This window comes from Hypomesus transpacificus, chromosome 11 (assembly GCF_021917145.1).
Source record: "Hypomesus transpacificus isolate Combined female chromosome 11, fHypTra1, whole genome shotgun sequence".
Lineage (NCBI taxonomy): Eukaryota > Metazoa > Chordata > Actinopteri > Osmeriformes > Osmeridae > Hypomesus > Hypomesus transpacificus.
In genome coordinates this window covers 18787507-18811958 of record NC_061070.1, presented here as the reverse complement: position 1 = coordinate 18811958, position 24452 = coordinate 18787507, and the positions used below count along the sequence as shown (strand labels likewise).

Here is a 24452-nt window from a genome sequence, read left to right as displayed (position 1 = left end):
GAGGGAGAGATGGAAGGGGAGGAGAGCGCACTGGCTTCACTGCTGGTGACTCCTTATCAGGGAGAGAAGCAGCCATGATACTGCAGGAGTCCCAGCGGGGTGTCACAGAGGAGGGGGGGGCAGGGGGGGGCGGCCTAGGAAAGGTCATCCCTACCACGGGGGGTCATTAGGAGCACAAATCAATCCTGCATACACGCTGCGAGAAGAACAATGTGAGATATGAGAGAGCAGCTGTCCTTGACGAGTACAGGAACGAGTAACCACAGACACACACAACACAGAACTCCAGCACAGAAGAAGCATCCAGAACACAGAACCTCACCAGGGGGATTTTAGGGGATCATGTGATCAGAGGCAGGGAGGGGATCATGTGATCAGATGCAGGGAGGGGATCATGTGATCAGAGGCAGGGAGGGGATCATGTGATCAGATGCAGGGAGGGCATCTCTACTGGGGAGACAGGAACCCTGAGCCCTGCTCTAGTTTATGGGACATCCTTAATGTTGTCTTCATGATATATCCCAACATCTACACCCTGTCAGGGGCAGCCTGGCTCCTGTCCACATGTTGGAGTCACGGCCAGGTTTACACACCTCGACTCACAGCAGTGACACGAAATCTAGTCCATCAGCATAAGAACACCTGTAACAACACTGTGTGTGTGTGTGTGGGGTGCCCTACCTGGATCCGTCAGGCAGCTTCCTGTCAACACTGTGTGTGTGTGTGTGGGGTGCCCTACCTGGATCCGTCAGGCAGCTTCCTGTCAACACTGTGTGTGTGTGTGTGGGGTGCCCTACCTGGATCCGTCAGGCAGCTTCCTGTCAACACTGTGTGTGTGTGTGTGGGGTGCCCTACCTGGATCCGTCAGGCAGCTTCCTGTCAACACTGTGTGTGTGTGTGTGGGGTGCCCTACCTGGATCCGTCAGGCAGCTTCCTGTCAACACTGTGTGTGTGTGTGTGGGGTGCCCTACCTGGATCCGTCAGGCAGCTTCCTGTCAACACTGTGTGTGTGTGTGTGGGGTGCCCTACCTGGATCCGTCAGGCAGCTTCCTGTCAACACTGTGTGTGTGTGTGTGGGGTGCCCTACCTGGATCCGTCAGGCAGCTTCCTGTCAACACTGTGTGTGTGTGTGTGGGGTGCCCTACCTGGATCCGTCAGGCAGCTTCCTGTCAACACTGTGTGTGTGTGTGTGGGGTGCCCTACCTGGATCCGTCAGGCAGCTTCCTGTCAACACTGTGTGTGTGTGTGTGGGGTGCCCTACCTGGATCCGTCAGGCAGCTTCCTGTCAACACTGTGTGTGTGTGTGTGGGGTGCCCTACCTGGATCCGTCAGGCAGCTTCCTGTCAACACTGTGTGTGTGTGTGTGGGGTGCCCTACCTGGATCCGTCAGGCAGCTTCCTGTCAACACTGTGTGTGTGTGTGTGGGGTGCCCTACCTGGATCCGTCAGGCAGCTTCCTGTCAACACTGTGTGTGTGTGTGTGGGGTGCCCTACCTGGATCCGTCAGGCAGCTTCCTGTCAACACTGTGTGTGTGTGTGTGGGGTGCCCTACCTGGATCCGTCAGGCAGCTTCCTGTCAACACTGTGTGTGTGTGTGTGGGGTGCCCTACCTGGATCCGTCAGGCAGCTTCCTGTCAACACTGTGTGTGTGTGTGTGGGGTGCCCTACCTGGATCCGTCAGGCAGCTTCCTGTCAAACGAGGTGCTTCGTGGGATAGCAGCTTGGGCCTGCTGGAGGAGGTGCTGGGCCTGGTGGCGCTCGGGGCCCATGGTGGGAGAGCCCCGGGGTAGCGGAGCCCCGCCCGGCGTGGGGACACGGTGCCAGGTGGTGTTCCTCCTGAAGGGGGTCTTGTACTCGCAGGGCATGCCCTCGCTGTCCACCTTGTACTCCACCATGGGGATGCGGTAGAGCTCCGAGCAGCCCCTGGGGGGAGAGAGGGCGGCACAGGGGTCAGCAAGGCACCTTCTGCTCCTCCACCTCGCAGGGGACAGAGATCTGGTCTACAGGCCTCTGCTGATCTCCAGGAGGGGAGGAGGGGAGGAGGTGGGGAGGGGAGGAGGTGAGGAGGGGAGGAGGTGAGGAGGTGAGGAGGTGAGGAGGTGAGGAGGGGAGGAGGGGAGGAGGGGAGGAGGGGAGGAGGGGAGGAGATGAGGAGGGGAGGAAGTGAGGAGGGGAGGAGGGGAGGAGGGGAGGAGGGGAGGAGGGGAGGAGGTGAGGAGGGGAGGAGGGGAGGAGGGGAGGAGGTGAGGAGATGAGGAGGGGAGGAGGTGAGGAGGGTAGGGTTGTTGAACAGCCTGGGTGTTCAGCTCACTCTCCAAAACTCCCTCAAGCAAAACCCCGATGATTCCACTGCCCTCCCTCCCCACTCCGTCTTCCAGGATCCACTGGGTAGACGGCTCTGTTGTACACATACTGTGGGGTGTGTATACAGTAGGGCATGAGAGGGTCTGCCCACTGATTGCACAGGCTGTGATGTGTGTGTGTGCGTGTGTGTGTGTGTGTGTGCATGGGGGGGTCCTAATCCCTCTCAGAAAGACCCTTTCATCAATCTAGGACATCGCTGGCTCGGCTGTGTACAGCTGGGGTCCAATGGGATTTTGACGGTGTGCGACAGGAACCAATCAGCCTCCTGCTCCTCCTCCACCCCACCCCACACCCCCCTCCCTCCACCCTCCTTCTCTCCACCACCCTCCACCCCCCTCCTCCCACCCACCCTCCTCCCCCTCCACCCCCCCACCCTCCCTCCCCCATCACATCTGTTCTGTGTCAAGGTCTGGTTGATCTCCTATGGAAGACTGTCAGTTCTATCTGCACTATATTTAAGAGGCTGGTTATTAATACTGGATGTTTGTTAAGCATGCATGGACGAACATGAGATTACGGTGAATAATAAAGCAACATTAGATCTTCTCCAGGAGAACCTGTCTGGATCCTGTGACAGCCAAGCCAAGCGCATCATCTGGAGCTGCTCCCTGAACCACCCTGAACCATCATTCCTCATCATCTGGAGCTGCTCCCTGAACCACCCTGAACCATCATTCCTCAGCATCTGGAGCTGCTCCCTGAACCACCCTGAACCATCATTCCTCAGCATCTGGAGCTGCTCCCTGAACCACCCTGAACCATCATTCCTCAGCATCTGGAGCTGCTCCCTGAACCACCCTGAACCATCATTCCTCAGCATCTGGAGCTGCTCCCTGAACCACCCTGAACCATCATTCCTCAGCATCTGGAGCTGCTCCCTGAACCACCCTGAACCATCATTCCTCAGCATCTGGAGCTGCTCCCTGAACCACCCTGAACCATCATTCCTCAGCATCTGGAGCTGCTCCCTGAACCACCCTGAACCATCATTCCTCAGCATCTGGAGCTGCTCCCTGAACCACCCTGAACCATCATTCCTCAGCATCTGGAGCTGCTCCCTGAACCACCCTGAACCATCATTCCTCAGCATCTGGAGCTGCTCCCTGAACCACCCTGAACCATCATTCCTCAGCATCTGGAGCTGCTCCCTGAACCACCCTGAACCATCATTCCTCAGCATCTGGAGCTGCTCCCTGAACCACCCTGAACCATCATTCCTCAGCATCTGGAGCTGCTCCCTGAACCACCCTGAACCATCATTCCTCAGCATCTGGAGCTGCTCCCTGAACCACCCTGAACCATCATTCCTCAGCATCTGGAGCTGCTCCCTGAACCACCCTGAACCATCATTCCTCAGCATCTGGAGCTGCTCCCTGAACCACCCTGAACCATCATTCCTCAGCATCTGGAGCTGCTCCCTGAACCACCCTGAACCATCATTCCTCAGCATCTGGAGCTGCTCCCTGAACCACCCTGAACCATCATTCCTCAGCATCTGGAGCTGCTCCCTGAACCACCCTGAACCATCATTCCTCAGCATCTGGAGCTGCTCCCTGAACCACCCTGAACCATCATTCCTCAGCATCTGGAGCTGCTCCCTGAACCACCCTGAACCATCATTCCTCAGCATCTGGAGCTGCTCCCTGAACCACCCTGAACCATCATTCCTCAGCATCTGGAGCTGCTCCCTGAACCACCCTGAACCATCATTCCTCAGCATCTGGAGCTGCTCCCTGAACCACCCTGAACCATCATTCCTCAGCATCTGGAGCTGCTCCCTGAACCACCCTGAACCATCATTCCTCAGCATCTGGAGCTGCTCCCTGAACCACCCTGAACCATCATTCCTCAGCATCTGGAGCTGCTCCCTGAACCACCCTGAACCATCATTCCTCAGCATCTGGAGCTGCTCCCTGAACCACCCTGAACCATCATTCCTCAGCATTTCCATCCAAGCAACCCGTCTCTCTCTCCACCACTGTTCAAACACAGTTCATCAGACCCTCATCCTGTCCCTGGCCCGTCTCTCTCTCCACCACTGTTCAAACACAGTTCATCAGACCCTCATCCTGTCCCTGGCCCGTCTCTCTCTCCACCACTGTTCAAACACAGTTCATCAGACCCTCATCCTGTCCCTGGCCCGTCTCTCTCTCCACCACTGTTCAAACACAGTTCATCAGACCCTCATCCTGTCCCTGGCCCGTCTCTCTCTCCACCACTGTTCAAACACAGTTCATCAGACCCTCATCCTGTCCCTGGCTAACAAGACGTGTCACAGGGTAAAGCTGTTAGCGAGAGTGTTAAACACAGAGGTGTTGGTTAATGACCTTTTCAACAGGCGGGTGAACGGAGTCATTACGCAGATTAACTGTGTGTCCCTCAAGCTGTCCCCATGCTGAGTGCAGGAGGGTGACCAGCCACCACCTCCCCCTCAGGAACACTGCTGTACCTTCTACCAGCTTCATCTTCCACTGGGAGTAAGACTCCTTCCTAAAAACAATCAAGATGGGTTTTCCTTCCCCATGAAAGTGCACAGAGTCCTGCCTGGTTAGGGTGGTCAAAGGAACTGTCTGTGCTGTGTAATCTGAGGAGTGTGTGGCTGTTAATCTGGAGTAGGACCACTTCTGTATCTAAATCATCAGGTCAGGACCAGGCCTGTTTGGTCAGCCAGGCTTGTCCCTGGTTCAGGATTAGCACCCAGCCACCCACCCTGCCACCCACCCACCCACCCACCCACCCTGCCACCCACCCACCCTGCCACCCACCAACCCACCCTGCCACCCACCCACCCTGCCACCCACCCACCCACCCTGCCACCCACCCACCCACCCTGCCACCCACCCACCCTGCCTGCCACCCACCAACCCACCCAGCCACCCACCCTGCCACCCACCCTGCCACCCACCCTGCCACCCAGCCACCCACTCTGCCACCCAGCCACCCACCCTGCCACCCACCCTGCCACCCAGCCACCCACCCTGCCACCCACCCTGCCACCCACCCTGCCACCCAGCCACCCACCCACCCACCCAGCCACCCACCCTGCCACCCACCCTGCCACCCACCCTGCCACCCACCCTGCCACCCAGCCACCCACCCTGCCACCCAGCCACCCACCCTGCCACCCACCCTGCCACCCACCCTGCCACCCACCCACCCAGCCACCCACCCTGCCAGCCACCCTGCCACCCAGCCGCGTGTCACAGCAGGGCAGGGCGTGTCACAGCAGGGCAGGGCGTGTCACAGCAGGGCGTGTCACAGCAGGGCATGTTACAGCTGGGATGCTCCCTAACCTGACAGTAGTGCCCTGGTGCATGAATACTGTTGCTTCCTGCTGACAGGCACTTCAGTGGAACATCTCCTCGTCCCCTCTCACCTCCAGGCCTCGTGCCACACCCCAGGATCACGGTTCAGTATCCCCCTCTCCCTCAGGAGGTGAGAACTATGTAAATGTTGAAGGAAGCTAGAACTCCACTTCCATGAGCTGGTTACTTCCTGATGGTTGGCTTTGTGACACATTTAAAGTGTGGAGCATGGAATTGTGGGATTAACTGCAGCACTGTATGCTGGGATCTTCTCACAGCTTCCTGGTTGAATGTCGCACCCTCGCTAGGTGTTGACACGTCGATGGCAGAAGATCCTCAGACAGGATGAAGATGGAGGATGAGAAGGTTGACACAACATCACAGGAAAGGTCACCACTGCCCTTCTCCATCTGTCACCGTGCAGCGCACACAAGGAGAAAGATTCACACCGCAAAAACACACCTAATCCAGTGTTTTTCCTACACAATTTACACATTAGAGAGGCATGTGTGTTACCCTCACAACCTGAAACGGCTTCTTCCTGTTCCTCTTTGCTCCCTCGTTAGTCAGATCCGTAGTGAGCTTGTTCAGACCGCCACAGCCAGGGGGGAACAGACTGGAACTGCAGAGACACAACCACATCCTGCCTCCAGAGGAGTAATCACATTTCTAGGTTATGCTAATATTAGAGTTGTATTTTAAAGGCCTGGAGACGAAGCACAGCTAAACCTTAAAAAGGCACGGTCAACTTTCAGGAGATGAATAAATAAGAGAGATCCCGTGGGGATCTGCGTGACAAGAGAGATGTAGTCTCAGTGTGGAGAGAGATGTAGTCTCAGTGAGGAGAGAGATGTAGTCTCAGTGAGGAGAGAGATGTAGTCTCAGTGAGGAGAGAGATGTAGTCTCAGTGTGGAGAGAGATGTAGTCTCAGTGAGGAGAGAGATGTAGTCTCAGTGTGAGAGAGATGTAGTCTCAGTGTGAGAGAGATGTAGTCTCAGTGTGGAGAGAGATGTAGTCTCAGTGAGGAGAGAGATGTAGTCTCAGTGTGAGAGAGATGTAGTCTCAGTGTGGAGAGAGATGTAGTCTCAGTGTGGAGAGAGATGTAGTCTCAGTGTGAGAGAGATGTAGTCTCAGTGTGAGAGAGATGTAGTCTCAGTGTGAGAGAGATGTAGTCTCAGTGAGGAGAGAGATGTAGTCTCAGTGTGAGAGAGATGTAGTCTCAGTGTGAGCACGTAGACACATCATGACACCCGAGGGCTGCACACGACCTGGTCTTGCTTATGAAAACGTTATTTTTAGAGAGCCACTTGTAACGGGTGAGGAGGGGTGAGGAGGGGTGAGGAGGGGTGAGGATGGGTGAGGAGGGGTGAGGAGGGGTGAGGAGGGGTGAGGAGGGGTGAGGAGGGGTGAGGATGGGTGAGGAGGGGTGAGGAGGGGTGAGGAGGGGTGAGGATGGGTGAGGAGGGGTGAGGAGGGGTGAGGAGGGGTGAGGATGGGTGAGGAGGGGTGAGGAGGGGTGAGGAGGGGTGAGAAGGGGTGAGGATGGGTGAGGAGGGGTGAGGAGGGGTGAGGATGGGTGAGGAGGGGTGAGGATGGGTGAAGATGGGTGAGGAGGGGTGAGGAGGGGTGAGGAGGGGTGAGGAGGGGTGAGGAGGGGTGAGGATGGGTGAAGATGGGTGAGGAGGGGTGAGGAGGGGTGAGGAGGGGTGAGGAGGGGTGAGGATGGGTGAGGAGGGGTGAGGATGGGTGAAGATGGGTGAGGAGGGGTGAGGAGGGGTGAGAAGGGGTGAGGAGGGGTGAGGAGGGGTGAGGATGGGTGAGGAGGGGTGAGGAGGGGTGAGGAGGGGTGAAGATGGGTGAGGAGGGGTGAGGAGGGGTGAGGAGGGGTAAGGAGGGGTGAGGAGGGGTGAGGAGGGGTGAGGAGGGGTGAGGAGGGGTGAAGATGGGTGAGGAGGGGTGAGGAGGGGTGAAGATGGGTGAGGAGGGGTGAGGAGGGGTGAGGATGGGTGAGGAGGGGTGAGGAGGGGTGAGGAGGGGTGAAGATGGGTGAGGAGGGGTGAGGAGGGGTGAGGAGGGGTGAGGATGGGTGAGGAGGGGTGAAGAGGGGTGAGGAGGGGTGAGGATGGGTGAGGAGGGGTGAGGAGGGGTGAGGAGGGGTGAGGAGGGGTGAGGAGGGGTGAGAAGGGGTGAGGAGGGGTGAGGATGGGTGAGGAGGGGTGAGGAGGGGTGAGGAAGGGTGAGGAGGGGTGAGGAGGGGTGAGGAGTCCCCCTCAGAGCCCCTGAAGGAGGAGCTGGTTCTGGGGGGCAGTGAGGAGCCAGCATCCCTGTCCGAGGCTCCTACAGATCCAGTCTCCTCTCTGTCTCACATCTTTCTGTTGGAGTGCTGAATTCCTTTCCCTTGAGATAATAGAGGAGGATTTGTAGCGCCCATTGTCGTCTGCGACACTAGCTGCTCAGAACAGCAGTGGGAGAGGGGGACTCTGAGGGCCCTCCAGATTCTTACTGTGACCTGTGACCCCCTGGTGGGAGGGGGAGCCTGGGTCTGTGGCTGTTCATGAGTGTCTGGGAGAGACTGGCGCTTGTGGGGCTCTGAGGAGACAGAAGGACGGCTGTTCCTCGTGGTTCTCCTCTCAGGCAGGAGCAGCCTTGGACCTCAGCAAGGCTGCACTGGAAACTCTCCTCTAATCTGCAGCGACCATCTGCTGGCGAGATTTACTGCTGTAGATGGGTCACGATCTGACCATAATGTGCATTATATAGGCCACTGTTAGAGTATGGAATGACTTAATGTATACTCTGTGTCCAGAGCAATGCAGTCCGGCCCACTTTTATATAAGCATCGTTCCATGACAATCAAAATCATCTTAGCCCAGATCAGGCAGTCAGAGGCAGAAGTGGACAGTTGCTCTAAACAAGACCGACCCGTCTGTTCCAGCCCTTAGTCTGCTGGGGCCCACCCTGGACTGATACAGACACACCCTGATGACTGATGGCTGCTACAGGACTTGTTTGTTTGGACTGCTTGCTGCCTCTTTGAACTCACACAATCATAACTCAGATTATGATTGTATCATGATGTATCATCCCAGATCCTGCTAAGAGGATTACAGCAGTGTTCTGGCAGAGCCCTGGTGGAATCACACAGAGGATGGTTGTTGTCCAGCCTCTGAAGACTGACTCTCAGACTGACTCAGACTGACTCTCAGACTGACTCTGCCAGGCCACACAGTGGAACCCAGATCATGGATCAGAGCCACTACACACACACACATACACTAATTTGTGGCGGTGTGCCACAGAATCAACACCGGCCGCCACATATTGCGTTTCTTATATATTTTTTTTACCTATTTAGGTTCAAATACGCAGCATATTCGTTCAGCATCATTTCCTTTCCCTGCTCTCCTTCCACTCCTTCTTGTGACGCACAGTCACAACGTCAGCACTTGTTAGCAACAATGCATACCTACGCCGGTCTAGTAAGACCGACAGCTATCAGCGAGCATTCAGCATTAGTGCCGTAGCTAAAGGTCTAGGAAAGTTGAGGCTACTTTCTGCTAGCTAACTACGGACATGTCTTAATCGAAGGTTCCCCTTTGTTCTTTTGGTAAGAAGTCTCAGGAGCTAGCTACTTACCTGGCGTCATGGAGCCGACCAGTTAAATAGTTATTTAGCACTAGCGTTGCTACTTGTATATGCAGAAATTATTTGTTCGTTGTTGTTGATTTTGTGAATTATTTCAACCCCCCCGGTCTGACATGAAACCACCCACCACAAATAGATTTCTAATCTGTGGGAAACACTGTGCGCACACATACACACACACTTTCACAGGACACACACACACACCTTTCTGGGTCTGTACTGAGGTAGACTGTCTGAGGGTCTGTACTGAGGTAGACTGTTTTACCCAGAAACCTAGACTGAGACGACACAGAGATGGCAGAAAAGAAAGGTTTGCCAGCTCTCAGAGGAGACAAGGCAGCTGTTCTGCCATCAAGACGCTCTCATAGTTAGAACACTGTCTGTTCTCCTAGTTAGAACACTGTCGTCCTAGTTAGAACTAGTTAGAACACTGTCCTCCTAGTTAGAACACTGTCTATTCCTTCAGCCAGCTGGATATGTCTGTCTGCCTGGACTCCTCTTTGGTTAACTCATTCATCTTAACTGTGGTTCCTTCCGTCCATTGTTAGAGCACAGAAACAAAAAACCCTGTTCTTTTCCTTCAGAGTAATCACCTTGTTGGCAGCTTCAGAGCTACATTAACTCCAGGAAAATTCACATCTTAGTGTTTTTCTATGCAAATTGCTTTCCATACAGCACAGAGGCACATTTGGCACAGTTCCATGAGAAAGTTCTTTCTGGTCCTGTTTGCATCTCTAATGGCATCTTCAGCTCCTACCATAACAAGTACATCCATTCACACAATCATTACGCCTGCATGTGGTAGTGTAGGAGCAGCCTGCATGTGGTAGTGTAGGAGCAGCCTGCATGTGGTAGTGAAGGAGCAGCCTGCATGTGGTAGTGTAGGAGCAGCCTGCATGTGGTAGTGCAGGAGCAGCCTGCATGTGGTAGTGTAGGAGCAGCCTGCATGTGGTAGTGCAGGAGCAGCCTGCATGTGGTAGTGTAGGAGCAGCCTGCATGTGGTAGTGCAGGAGCAGCCTGCATGTGGTAGTGTAGGAGCAGCCTGCATGTGGTAGTGTAGGAGCAGCCTGCATGTGGTAGTGTAGGAGCAGCCTGCATGTGGTAGTGTAGGAGCAGCCTGCATGTGGTAGTGTAGGAGCAGCCTGCATGTGGTAGTGCAGGAGCAGCCTGCATGTGGTAGTGTAGGAGCAGCCTGCATGTGGTAGTGTAGGAGCAGCCTGCATGTGGTAGTGCAGGAGCAGCCTGCATGTGGTAGTGCAGGAGCAGCCTGCATGTGGTAGTGCAGGAGCAGCCTGCATGTGGTAGTGTAGGAGCAGCCTGCATGTGGTAGTGTAGGAGCAGCCTGCATGTGGTAGTGTAGGAGCAGCCTGCATGTGGTAGTGTAGGAGCAGCCTGCATGTGGTAGTGAAGGAGCAGCCTGCATGTGGTAGTGTAGGAGCAGCCTGCATGTGGTAGTGCAGGAGCAGCCTGCATGTGGTAGTGTAGGAGCAGCCTGCATGTGGTAGTGCAGGAGCAGCCTGCATGTGGTAGTGTAGGAGCAGCCTGCATGTGGTAGTGCAGGAGCAGCCTGCATGTGGTAGTGTAGGAGCAGCCTGCATGTGGTAGTGTAGGAGCAGCCTGCATGTGGTAGTGTAGGAGCAGCCTGCATGTGGTAGTGTAGGAGCAGCCTGCATGTGGTAGTGTAGGAGCAGCCTGCATGTGGTAGTGCAGGAGCAGCCTGCATGTGGTAGTGTAGGAGCAGCCTGCATGTGGTAGTGTAGGAGCAGCCTGCATGTGGTAGTGCAGGAGCAGCCTGGTAGTGTAGGAGCAGCCTGCATGTGGTAGTGCAGGAGCAGCCTGGTAGTGTAGGAGCAGCCTGCATGTGGTAGTGTAGGAGCAGCCTGCATGTGGTAGTGAAGGAGCAGCCTGCATGTGGTAGTGCAGGAGCAGCCTGCATGTGGTAGTGTAGGAGCAGCCTGCATGTGGTAGTGCAGGAGCAGCCTGCATGTGGTAGTGTAGGAGCAGCCTGCATGTGGTAGTGTAGGAGCAGAGGTCCACCTGAGGTCTGCATTCAGGATTACCTCCCGGCAGAGGATCTAGTTAGCATGCTATCTAAGATTTACTGATGACCTCATTTCAGATGTGCCGTGACTTGGTGATCACAGAAAGATCATCCTGCTAGTCAGGGAAGGTGTGTGCGTGCGCAAGTGTGTGTAGGTTCAGTTCCAGCAGCTACCTGCGGGGGGCGCCGTCCTGGTGTGGCTGGATGATGACCACCTTCACGCTGATGGACGTCCTCAGGAGGTCGATCATCTGCTCGTGGGTGAGGGTCGCCACGGCAACCTTGCAGATCTCCACCAGCCGGCTGCCCTGGCGAAGCCCCGCCTTCCAGGCGAAGCCAAAAGGCTCCACATCCGCCACCACGCCCTCAAAGTTGACGTGGAACCCCAGCTGGCCCAGAGCGTTCCTCCGCAGGGTAATCTCTGACGTCTCACAGCCCCGGGTCACTATCTGGAGGAACACAGACATGAGACATGACACACAGAAAAAGAGAGAGAGCACAATAGAATGCAACAGAGGCATCTGAATCTTTGAACAAACAAACAGTCCATCCATCCCCCCACACCCATCCACACACACACCCATCCACACACACACATGCACCCATCCACACACACACACGCACACACACAGCCAGGCGAGGAGGGGAAAGCAGGAACGAGCCTCCTCAGGCTGTGTGCTCGTATAAACAAAGACAAAGAAGCGGCCTAGGTGTGTTTGTGTTGTTAATCTAAGGAAGAAATCAGGGGCTCACAGACACAGCCTCGTACGGTTCACAGACACAGCCTCAGAGACACAGCCTCGTACGGCTCACAGACACAGCCTCGTATGGCTCACAGACACAACCTCGTACGGCTCACAGACACAGCCTCTTATGGCTCATAGACACAGCTTCGTACAGCTCAGAGACACAGCCTCGTACGGCTCACAGACACAGCCTCGTATGGCTCATAGACACAGCCTCAGAGACACAGCCTCGTACGGCTCACAGACACAGCCTTGTATGGCTCACAGACACAGCCTCAAAGACACAGCCTCGTATGGCTCACAGACACCGCCTCGTATGGCTCACAGACACAGCCTCGTATGGCTCACAGACACAGCCTCGTATGGCTCACAGACACAGCCTCGTATGGCTCACAGACACAGCCTCGTATGGCTCACAGACACAGCCTCAGAGACACACCGACACGGAGGACAGAGGAGATGCGAGGGGTGGGATCAGAGAGTGTGATGTAACAAACACACTCCTGCTGCTAAGGACACTGGCTGCTCAGAGGTCAACAGGTCAGGCGTTGCGTGTGTGGTTCAGGGACTTAACACAGACACTAAGACACTTAGTAGAGACATTTAGACAAGCCAGTCATAAGCAGTATTAGCCAAACTCAAAAGTTGAAGCTGGTGTTGTTTGGAGGGCTGGCTCATGTCCAGCGAGAAGCTTAGCTGTCCTCTAAAGTCCTTTATCCAGTGAGAGCTCTTAACCAGCCAGCCACGACGCAGCCACAACAGGCAGAACACTGTCACAACACAGTCACAACACGGTGAGAACACAATCACAACATGGTCTACACCGTCAACACAGTCACAACAGTCAGAAAACAGTCAGAACACATTCAGAACACAGCTGCAACACACCAGCAACACAGCAGCAACACAGCCGCAGCCCGGACAGAGAGCTAACACATCCCACTGGCTCCTGAGGAGGTGTTAGGGTGAGTGACTAACACACACACACACACACACACACAGCGCCTGTCAACACTGCACTGGACCCTGAGACAACCCTAACCCAGCTCCACATGACAGGCCTTGGTGTGGGAGGATGGGAGGCCCAGCTGGACCAGGCTGTTTCCTGGAAGCCGATCCCAGGCCAGAAGTGCCGTAGTGGGGCAGACCTGGCAGTGACAGGGGAGGTGGGGGGGGGGTCGTTTATTCACTGCCTGGCTGAGCTCTATAGGCCCTTTAGCAGAACACACTCAGCCACGCACGTGATGAGATGGACAACTGAACAACGGCCTGGTCTGCTACACAGCCTGGCCCGCTACACAGCCTGGTCCGCTACACAGCCTGGTCCGCTACACAGCCTGGTCCGCTACACAGCCTGGCCCGCTACACAGCCTGGTCCGCTACACAGCCTGGTCCGCTATCTACCGCTCAGTCCCGCAGATGTCTGAAATGGAACTGCGTGTTTGCCGATGTTGTCGGCAAAAAAAATGAAAAGAATCAGCTCTAAAATGTTTTGTGGGACAACAAACTAATCCCCTGAAGGGTGCTGTAGATTAAAAGACCCCTCCTGCCCAGGAAGCAATCTGCTCCAGGGTTTACCAACCTGAGGGTCTGTAGCAGCTCTAAGGTGACATGACCTGCTACAAAAACAATTACTCTGTATGGCGCATCGAGGACTGGCCAAAATTGAAATTGTTCTATGGGTCAGGGGTTGCAGATAACTGGTTTGGGTTTTACCCCTTCAGTGTGCTACAGAGCGCGGCAATACGAGATAAATCAAACAGTCATTCGAAGGAAACTCATTATATAATGGCTCTATAAATGCCCTCACGGGGGCCACTTGATTCGACCCACCCAGCAGATTAATGTTCCTTTGTTCCCTTCACAGCGTCCTGAATCTGTGGAGGATAAATCTGATAGGACACTCATTATCCCACATGAAGGATTTGAGGGTTCTGAATTCATTATGATAATAGAGCTGGCTTCATGACATCCAACACAGAATCCTGAAGGATGGTGTCATGTCTATTTCCTCTCCACGTAGTTTCGACTGCCTGGCCATGGTGGACACCAGGTCTAACCAAGACCATCACAACCTGACAACCAGGACATCCTCTACCATGAACATGAAGACTGCACCTTCAGACACAGACAGGTCCTCCAGCAGCTAACCCTGCGAGACACAGACAGGTCCTCCAGCAGTTAACCCTGCTAGACACAGACAGGTCCTCCAGCAGCTAACCCTGCTAGACACAGACAGGTCCTCCAGCAGCTAACCCTGCTAGACACAGACAGGTCCTCCAGCAGCTAACCCTGCGAGACACAGACAGGTCCTCCAGCAGCTAACACTGCGAGACACAGACAGGTCCTCCAGCAGCTAACCCTGCGAGACACAGACAGGTCCTCCAGCAGCTAACCCTCCTAGACACACACAGGTCCTCCAGCAGCTAACCCTGCTAGACACAGACAGGTCCTCCAGCAGCTAACCCTGCTAGACACAGACAGGTCCTCCAGCAGCTAACCCTGCGAGACACAGACAGGTCCTCCAGCAGCTAACCCTGCGAGACACAGACAGGTCCTCCAGCAGCTAACCCTGCTAGACACAGACAGGTCCTCCAGCAGCTAACCCTGCTAGACACAGACAGGTCCTCCAGCAGCTAACCCTGCGAGACACAGACAGGTCCTCCAGCAGCTAGCAGCTAACCCTGCGAGACACAGACAGGTCCTCCAGCAGCTAACCCTGCGAGACACAGACAGCAGCTAACCCTCCTAGTCCTCCAGCAGCTAACCCTGCGAGACACAGACAGGTCCTCCAGCAGCTAACCCTGCCTAGACACACACAGGTCCTCCAGCAGCTAACCCTGCTAGACACAGACAGGTCCTCCAGCAGCTAACCCTGCTAGACACAGACAGGTCCTCCAGCAGCTAACCCTGGAGACACAGACAGGTCCTCCAGCAGCTAACCCTGCGAGACACAGACAGGTCCTCCAGCAGCTAACCCTGCGAGACACAGACAGGTCCTCCAGCAGCTAACCCTGCGAGACACAGACAGGTCCTCCAGCAGCTAACCCTGCGAGACACAGACAGGTCCTCCAGCAGCTAACCCTGCGAGACACAGACAGGTCCTCCAGCAGTTAACCCTGCTAGACACAGACAGGTCCTCCAGCAGCTAACCCTGCTAGACACAGACAGGTCCTCCAGCAGCTAACCCTGCTAGACACAGACAGGTCCTCCAGCAGCTAACCCTGCGAGACACAGACAGGTCCTCCAGCAGCTAACACTGCGAGACACAGACAGGTCCTCCAGCAGCTAACCCTGCGAGACACAGACAGGTCCTCCAGCAGCTAACCCTCCTAGACACACACAGGTCCTCCAGCAGCTAACCCTGCTAGACACAGACAGGTCCTCCAGCAGCTAACCCTGCTAGACACAGACAGGTCCTCCAGCAGCTAACCCTGCAAGACACAGACAGGTCCTCCAGCAGCTAACCCTGCGAGACACAGACAGGTCCTCCAGCAGCTAACCCTGCGAGACACAGACAGGTCCTCCAGCAGCTAACCCTGCGAGACACAGACAGGTCCTCCAGCAGCTAACCCTGCGAGACACAGACAGGTCCTCCAGCAGCTAACCCTGCGAGACACAGACAGGTCCTCCAGCAGCTAACCCTGCGAGACACAGACAGGTCCTCCAGCAGCTAACCCTGCGAGACACAGACAGGTCCTCCAGCAGTTAACCCTGCTAGACACAGACAGGTCCTCCAGCAGCTAACCCTGCTAGACACAGACAGGTCCTCCAGCAGCTAACCCTGCAAGACACAGACAGGTCCTCCAGCAGCTAACCCTGCGAGACACAGACAGGTCCTCCAGCAGCTAACCCTGCTAGACACAGACAGGTCCTCCAGCAGTTAACCCTGCTAGACACAGACAGGTCCTCCAGCAGCTAACCCTGCGAGACACAGACAGGTCCTCCAGCAGCTAACCCTGCGAGACACAGACAGGTCCTCCAGCAGCTAACCCTGCTAGACACAGACAGGTCCTCCAGCAGCTAACCCTGCTAGACACAGACAGGTCCTCCAGCAGCTAACCCTGCGAGACACAGACAGGTCCTCCAGCAGCTAACCCTGCTAGACACAGACAGGTCCTCCAGCAGCTAACCCTGCTAGACACAGACAGGTCCTCCAGCAGCTAACCTTGCGAGACACAGACAGGTCCTCCAGCAGCTAACCCTGCGAGACACAGACAGGTCCTCCAGCAGCTAACCCTGCTAGACACAGACAGGTTCCTTCAGACCAGCGCTGTCTCCGTGGGGAGGGGAGCAGCAGCCCCTCCAGGGGAGCAGCCCTCCAGGGGAGCAGCAGCCCTCCAGGGGAGCAGCAGCCCTCCAGGGGAGCAGCAGCCCTCCAGGGGAGCAGCAGCCGTCCAGGGGAGCAGCAGCCCTCCAGGGGAGCAGCAGCCCTCCAGGGGAGCAGCAGCCCTCCAGGGGAGCAGCAGCCCTCCAGGGGAGCAGCCCTCCAGGGGAGCAGCAGCCCTCCAGGGGAGCAGCAGCCCTCCAGGGGAGCAGCAGCCCTCCAGGGGAGCAGCAGCCCTCCAGGGGAGCAGCAGCCCTCCAGGGGAGCAGGGCCTCCAGGGGAGCAGCAGCCCTCCAGGGGAGCAGCAGCCCTCCAGGGGAGCAGCAGCCCTCCAGGGGAGCAGCCCTCCAGGGGAGCAGCAGCCCTCCAGGGGAGCAGCAGCCCTCCAGGGGAGCAGCCCTCCAGGGGAGCAGCAGCCCTCCAGGGGAGCAGCAGCCCTCCAGGGGAGCAGCCCTCCAGGGGAGCAGGGCCTCCAGGGGAGCAGCAGCCCTCCAGGGGAGCAGCAGCCCTCCAGGGGAGCAGCAGCCCTCCAGGGGAGCAGCCCTCCAGGGGAGCAGCAGCCCTCCAGGGGAGCAGCCCTCCAGGGAGCAGCAGCCCTCCAGGGGAGCAGCCCTCCAGGGGAGCAGCAGCCCTCCATGGGAGCAGCCCTCCAGGGGAGCAGCCCTCCAGGGGAGCAGGGCCTGATAGAGGACCTGATCAGAGGGCCTCTCTGGGCTTTAGCGGTCTGCTCTCTCATCTCCGCTGGTTCACTTTAACTCCCGTCCCACGTCACATGGACGGGCAGCGAACACATCCAGCCGTGATGATTGGCCGACCCCTCTCCACTCAACTCAATGGATTTTTAACTTCACTTTAATTTGCCTCGAAAAACTGGATGCGTGGGTGAGTGGACATTACTGTGAGAGCAGATCAGCACAGCTAATGAGAGAGCGATATTCCTGGCTCATCATACATGCTAATGTATCCTGCCATGTCCTCTGGGTGCTGGGCGAGGACACTGTAGACGAGGAGGGTGTCTCTCTTCAGCGCGACCAGGTGAAGAAGCTCTTCAGGAGAGGACGTCTGTGAACAGGGCAGGGATGACGGGCAGGGCTTTGGTCTGGAGGTCTCTAGGAGTCTCTAGGGGTCTCTAGGGGGCTCTAGCGTGTCAAGGAGACTGGAGGCAGATCAAGCCCAGAGGGAACATGATGGAGGCTAGAGAGCAGGACAGCCAGAGGGAACATGATGGAGCCTAGAGAGCAGAACAGGCAGGGGGAACATGATGGAGCCTAGAGAGCAGGACAGGCAGGGGGAACATGATGGAGCCTAGAGAGCAGGACAGCCAGGGGGAACATGATGGAGGCTAGAGAGCAGCCTCCCCCCCACATGAGCACAAGGAGAGAAGCCTCCCTTCTGCTTCACTAGAACGTCCTTTCAGGACATGAACCTGTCAGGGTGACTAAGGCCCGTGCTCCTCCTCTCCCAGCGGGGATGCATGCTGTCAGGAGGGTGTTCCTGACGTCAGCAGAACCCTCTCACAGACAGCTGACCTCCTTTACAAGCAGGAGGGCAACAGAGGGGTAGACGCAGATCCTAATATTCCAGGAGGTCAAGAGGCTCCAGAGCTTCTTCTCAGAACACTGAAGCATGAGGAGATGCCAGACAGAGGCTTTCTTTCATCATGCTGTTCTAGATTTTCCAACAAAACAAATCCCCAAAAACTCAAGTGTGAGTATTTACAGAATGATAACCCTATCAGAGAGCATGACCTGGAGGGTTAGATAAGTGACAGTCTGGACACATACAGAGAGCAGGTGGAAGGAATCATTTACCGTACTCTCTATTCATCAGAGGCAAAGGGCAGTTCTGAAACAGAGCCAAAACCCACAGCCGATTTGCCACAAAGAGGGAGAAGCTGTCCTCTGATAGGCTAACCCAACAGCAGCAGGTTTCCTGTTCTGGATGGAGGAGGTAAGAGGCCTGCTGTACCCCGTGTCAGATAAGCAGGCCAACCCAAGGAAACACCAGTCTAACGTACAAGTATGTGCAGTATTTTCTAATCTGACACAACCCTTTTAATGAGTAGCCAGGAATTCCTGTCTTGTGGCTGTCTAGAGTTTGGATTGAGAGTGTGATTGTGCTGCTGTGAAACGTCTAAGTGCTAAACCATGCTGACAGCAGTGAGAGGATCCAGATTGGCTTACCTCCAGCCTGTGGACCATGTCTCTGACGTCGTCTCCACAGCTGTCGTGGGCTGCCAGCAGGACACACTCCCCGCGCTCGTAAAAGATCTTAATGCTCATGATCCCCGAGGTCCAGCCAATCACGTCGCGGCAGGAGCAGTTGAACACCACGTTCCTGGATTCTTCCTCGATCAGGACGATGAACTCGTTGGAGATGCCGAGCAGGCAGTCCACGTCGGCCGACTGGCCGAAGTCTCGTGCGCTGACGCTCCAGGTGATGGCCCCCACGCTGAGCAGGTGAGCGTTCCTCCTGGGGCGGGTCTTCTCCTTCTTCTTGGCTCCCAGCGTTATAAAGCTGAACTTCACCGCAGAGTCGATGGTGGCCGTGCTCACAAAGTTCTCTGCCAGGTCCCTCAGGTACTCCTGCCGTGTGCGCGTTGCCATGGCGCGGAACTTCTCCGACTTGTGGGCGGCGTTCTCTCCGTTGATGACCTTGGCCAGCAGGAAGTCCCGGAACACAGCCGACTTGGGGAAGGTCACGCCCTTGGGGAGGGGGGGGCCGAAGGGGGGCACGTCTTTAGACCGCGACACGGCCACGCTGGGGAAAGACAGGAGGTCAGCAGCAGGAAGTGTGTGTGTGTGTGTGTGTGGGGGGGGGAATCTCAAAAGGAAGACTTAAAAACAAATATAGTTATATTTATGGAAAAAGTTCATTTTTTCTTTTTTTTTATGGTTGAAAACATATTTTCTAAAAAAGGTGGTGTAAAAAAACGTTTCCTCGTCAGCTTGTGAAATTAAAAGCAACCGGATAAAGAGAAGGCAAAACCTTTATCACCCCTTCAAATGAAGCTGCTCTCAACCTCAAGAGGAGATGTTTAGCATCAGAGATATTTATGTGAGGACATCAAAGGTAAACAAGTTCCTCTACAATGTCTTGTAGGAATTACTTCACTTCAAGAGTTCTCTCATTCCTTACTACTTACAAAAACTGGTGGCTTGAATCGATGCCATCAATTTCAGATGGTTTTTGCGCCCCCCCCTTCCCCCTCCACCCCACATCTCCTCAGCAGAGCAGGAACAGCTTTCAGACGACCAGGTGTGCTGAGACGGGGAACCCTCTTTCCACCTACCTGTAGCAGACGTTCTCGGTGCAGGGGTTGTGCACCTTGACGAGGACAAACACGTGCTGGAAGTGGGAGCGGATGTTCTGGGGGGTGAAGGGCAGCGAGCCAGGCTCCTGGAACACGATGGTCACGATGTCGTTGCCGATGTGTCTTTTCCTCAGTAGCTGCAGAACGCAGAGGGAAAAAAAGAAAAAAACAGGACATGGATTCGTGGTGGTCGTAGAGAAAGTGTCGAAATAGCATTTTCTGTGTGAAACTGCCTGTTTCCTGTTGTAGGTGAAGGGAGGGGCTGCCACTACAACCTCCATTTTGAGAGAGAGGATGCCACTAGAGCAGTGAAATGGACCCCAGCATCTCTTCCACCAGCACAGCTCAGAACTGAAATGAATTGTCACTGGCTTCCATTCCAGGCCTGTGAGCAGCACACCAGATCATTCAGGGCTACCGCTGTTCAGTTCTATTAAGTCACTGAAGTTCATCCAGTCATTTGGGCACATCCAGCTGTGGTCTGAAAGACTCTTGGCAGCTGGAGGAAGAGACATCATGACCAGATGTTACGGAAAATCAATATAAAACAACTCAGAGATACTGTACCAGACACACTGTAACCTAAACTTCATCCTGCTAAATCTATTTCGTTTTTACACTTCAGGATTTGGCACGGGCAGGCAGTCTGTTGGAGCGGTTGCCATGGAGAGCAGCCAAAGGGGCACATGGGTAGGGGGGGGGGGGGGGGGGAGAGGGTGAGCTCTTCTCAGGCTGGCGGAAAGATTAGCACCAGGGATTAAATGCTAATCCCAAATACTCAAATGAAATTGAAGGAGTAGTAAGCAAAAACTGGTAATCCAGACCACTGAGGGTGACACCTGGGACTCTCTCTCTCTTTCTCTCTTTTTCTCTCTCGTGTCTAGGCTGGGCTAGTGGCCGGGATAGTCGCTGGGCTAGTGGCTGGGCTGCTGGCCGGGCTAGTGACCGGGCTAGTGACCGGGCTAATGTCTGGGCTAGTGACCGGGCTAGTGGCTGGGCTAGTGACCGGGCTTATGTCTGGGTTAGTGACCGGGCTAGTGGCTGGGCTAGTGGCCGGGCTAGTGACCGGGCTAATGTCTGGGCTAGTGACCGGGCTAGTGGCTGGGCTAGTGGCTGGGCTAGTCGCTGGGCTAGTGGCTGGGCTAGTGGCCGGGCTAGTGGCCGGGCTAGTGGCTGGGCTAGTGGCTGGGCTAGTGGCCGGGCTGTTGACCGGGCTAGTGGCCGGGCTGTTGGCCGGGCTAGTGGAGTTCTGTAACCAGGTCTTCATCAGGCCATCTCCTGCCAGGCCGCCACCGGATCTAATTAATCCTCCTCATTAGATCAACACGGAGCCCCGTCTAATACCACACCAGGCAGAGTCGCCGTGGGGACAAACTGATGAAAAAGGAAAATGGAGACAGCCAAGGGCACGGTTGCCACAGCAACGCTCCCTGGTTTCGCCGGGTCGTTACGGAAACAAAATGAGGTTCTGGGAAAGATTGACAGAAACCTGGTAGACACCTGGACCTGTCTGTATGTGTGTGTGGTGAGTGTGTGTGTGGTGAGTGTGTGTGTGGTGAGTGTGTGTGTGTGTGTGGTGAGTGTGTGTGTGTGTGTGGTGAGTGTGTGTGTGTGTGTGGTGAGTGTGTGTGTGTGGAGGACTGTAAGACTCACCTGCTGCCTGTTGTTGGGGGTGTAGGGCAGCAGAGAGGACACATGGAACATGAGCTCATAGTCCTTGTAGGTGGTGTAGAGAGAGTGTGATCCTGTAGAGTCAGCTGGAGAACAGGACGACAGGCAGGGTCACAATGTCTGTCAATGCACTTGGTCTGTAGGATGAAATCAGTGTGTGTGCGTGTGAGGGAGAGAGAGTGTGTGTGTGAGCATGTATGTGTGTGTCGTACTCTTGTTGTCCAGCTGGGCGCGGTACTTGGTGAAGCCCTTGAGACGGACCCTCTGTCCCAGCAGGTCCAGGAACTCCTCCAGCGCAGGGCCGGCAGACTCGTTGTTGTACATCTCCTCCTCACTGCTCTGCCCCGCCCTGCAGTACAGAACCCCCACCTTGTGCTGGAAACTCAGCTGGGAGCACACACACACACACAGAGAGAGAGTACAGTACACACACACACACAGAGAGTACAGTACACACACACACACAGAGAGAGAGAGAGAGAGAGAGTACAGTAAGTAGTCTGTTCTGAGGTGAAGCTGATCTCTCACACTAACTCACACATGCCATACCTACACATACCCCACGAGCAAATCACTCTTTTTCTCCCTGCTACCAGGGGAGGAGACCGGGAGAGTCCTGAGGATCAGGGTCACATGTCAACTTCCCTCACTGAACTTCTAATCCTCCCAAACATACACTCGATAGGTAAAGCAAACATTCATTCCATTCTAGGTTTTAGCCGTGGCAGCATAACAGTGTGTGCGTTAATCACTTAGTTTGTTCAGGACAGAACAACAAGCTAGTGGACCACCTCCCCCTCGTAGCAGCTCTCTCTCTCACAGTCACTATCATCTGGAGGTGACCTGAACACAGTCACTATCATCTGGAGGTGACCTGAACACAGTCACTATCATCTGGAGGTGACCTGAACACAGTCATTATCATCTGGAGGTGACCTGAACACAGTCACTATCATCTGGAGGTGACCTGAACACAGTCACTATCATCTGGAGGTGACCTGAACACAGTCACTATCATCTGGAGGTGGCCTGAACACAGTGACTATCATCTGGAGGTGACCTGAACACAGTCCCTATCATCTGGAGGTGACCTGAACACAGTCATTATCATCTGGAGGTGACCTGAACACAGTCACTATCATCTGGAGGTGACCTGAACACAGTCCCTATCATCTGGAGGTGACCTGAACACAGTCACTATCATCTGGAGGTGACCTGAACACAGTCCCCATCATCTGGAGGTGACCTGAACACAGTCATTATCATCTGGAGGTGACCTGAACACAGTCACTATCATCTGGAGGTGACCTGAACACAGTCCCTATCATCTGGAGGTGACCTGAACACAGTCCCATCATCTGGAGGTGACCTGAACATAGTCCCTATCATCTGGAGGTGACCTGAACACAGTCATTATCATCTGGAGGTGACCTGAACACAGTCACTATCATCTGGAGGTGACCTGAACACAGTCCCTATCATCTGGAGGTGACCTGAACACAGTCACTATCATCTGGAGGTGACCTGAACACAGTCACTATCATCTGGAGGTGACCTGAACACAGTCTCATCATCTGGAGGTGACCTGAACACAGTCACTATCATCTGGAGGTGACCTGAACACAGTCCCTATCATCTGGAGGTGACCTGAACACAGTCATTATCATCTGGAGGTGACCTGAACACAGTCACTATCATCTGGAAGTGACCTGAACACAGTCCCTATCATCTGGAGGTGACCTGAACACAGTCCCATCATCTGGAGGTGACCTGAACATAGTCCCTATCATCTGGAGGTGACCTGAACACAGTCATTATCATCTGGAGGTGACCTGAACACAGTCCTTATCATCTGGAGGTGACCTGAACACAGTCACTATCATCTGGAGGTGACCTGAACACAGTCCTTATCATCTGGAGGTGACCTGAACACAGTCCTTATCATCTGGAGGTGACCTGAACACAGTCACTATCATCTGGAGGTGACCTGAACACAGTCCTTATCATCTGGAGGTGACCTGAACACAGTCACTATCATCTGGAGGTGACCTGAACACAGTCACTATCATCTGGAGGTGACCTGAACACAGTCACTATCATCTGGAGGTGACCTGAACACAGTCCCATCATCTGGAGGTGACCTGAACACAGTCACTATCATCTGGAGGTGACCTGAACACAGTCATCTCTCAGCCATGAAGCTGCTCCATGTCCAGCCCAGCCCAGACTGAGGGGACAGGGTACAACCCAAACTAAAAGGTACCTTTGCAAGGTAGATCAGTCCCCTTTCCCTTTCATCCTCTACACTGTAGAACCTAAAATGGGACGCAACCGTGACATTTCTTTCTGTTATTTGAGGGATTTAATGACAGCAATTTTTATTTTGGTGACTATCTGAAGTGACATTTGGTTAAGGCACAATGGAATGACATTTACATTCACAGTTTCTCTTCATAATGATAGTGTTTTGATTGCTATCATCTATCATTTAAATCTTCCAGCCTTGGCCCCTTGCTTTGGGCTTTACCTAGAGCATCTCTGCACGGCCAGCTGACTGTGGAGTAGTGATCTCAAACTACTCCAGGAGCCTGATCACTGCTGCAGGGACTACTTTCTCTCTCCACCCCTCCAAGCTAGGGCCCAGTGGGGCTCAGCAATGGGCTGGTTCACTCAACAGCGTCTCTCAGCCTGTCCTGTGTCCTGAAGGGGTACTGGAGCCTGCTAGCACACACATACACACACACACAAGCGTACACACTCTACGTCTGGGTGATATTCTGCATTATCGACATTTTGCGACATTTGCATCTGCATGATCAGGCATTTCTGTCTCTCCCAGCTACATTCAGGAGACAGAATATTTCTCCCATTCCCTCAGATTTTACTAGATCTGAGCTTTAATCTAAAGCTTCTGGTCTGAATGTCATCATTTTACCCACTACAGCACATCAGAGGCCAGTGAAAAGTCAAAGCCAAAATCCACATTAATCCAGGCCTGCCACCTCTAACACTTCTCTCCAGCACCGCCAGGCATTAATGAT

At 54.9% G+C, this 24452-nt stretch overlaps 1 protein-coding gene across 3 annotated transcripts in view; it reads right to left on the bottom strand.

Moving 5' to 3' along the window:
* Positions 1-24452, bottom strand: part of LOC124473569 (signal-induced proliferation-associated 1-like protein 2) — a 72815-nt gene that overhangs the window by 18503 nt on the left and 29860 nt on the right. For all 3 annotated transcript variants that reach the window (XM_047029138.1, XM_047029139.1, XM_047029140.1), the window contains exons 5-10: positions 21624-21798; positions 21394-21497; positions 19720-19877; positions 18611-19187; positions 11529-11803; positions 1668-1922 (exon numbers count right to left, since the gene is read on the bottom strand). In XM_047029138.1, the coding sequence (XP_046885094.1) occupies positions 1668-1922; positions 11529-11803; positions 18611-19187; positions 19720-19877; positions 21394-21497; positions 21624-21798 (1544 nt within the window). The remainder of the gene's footprint in view (positions 1-1667; positions 1923-11528; positions 11804-18610; positions 19188-19719; positions 19878-21393; positions 21498-21623; positions 21799-24452) is intronic.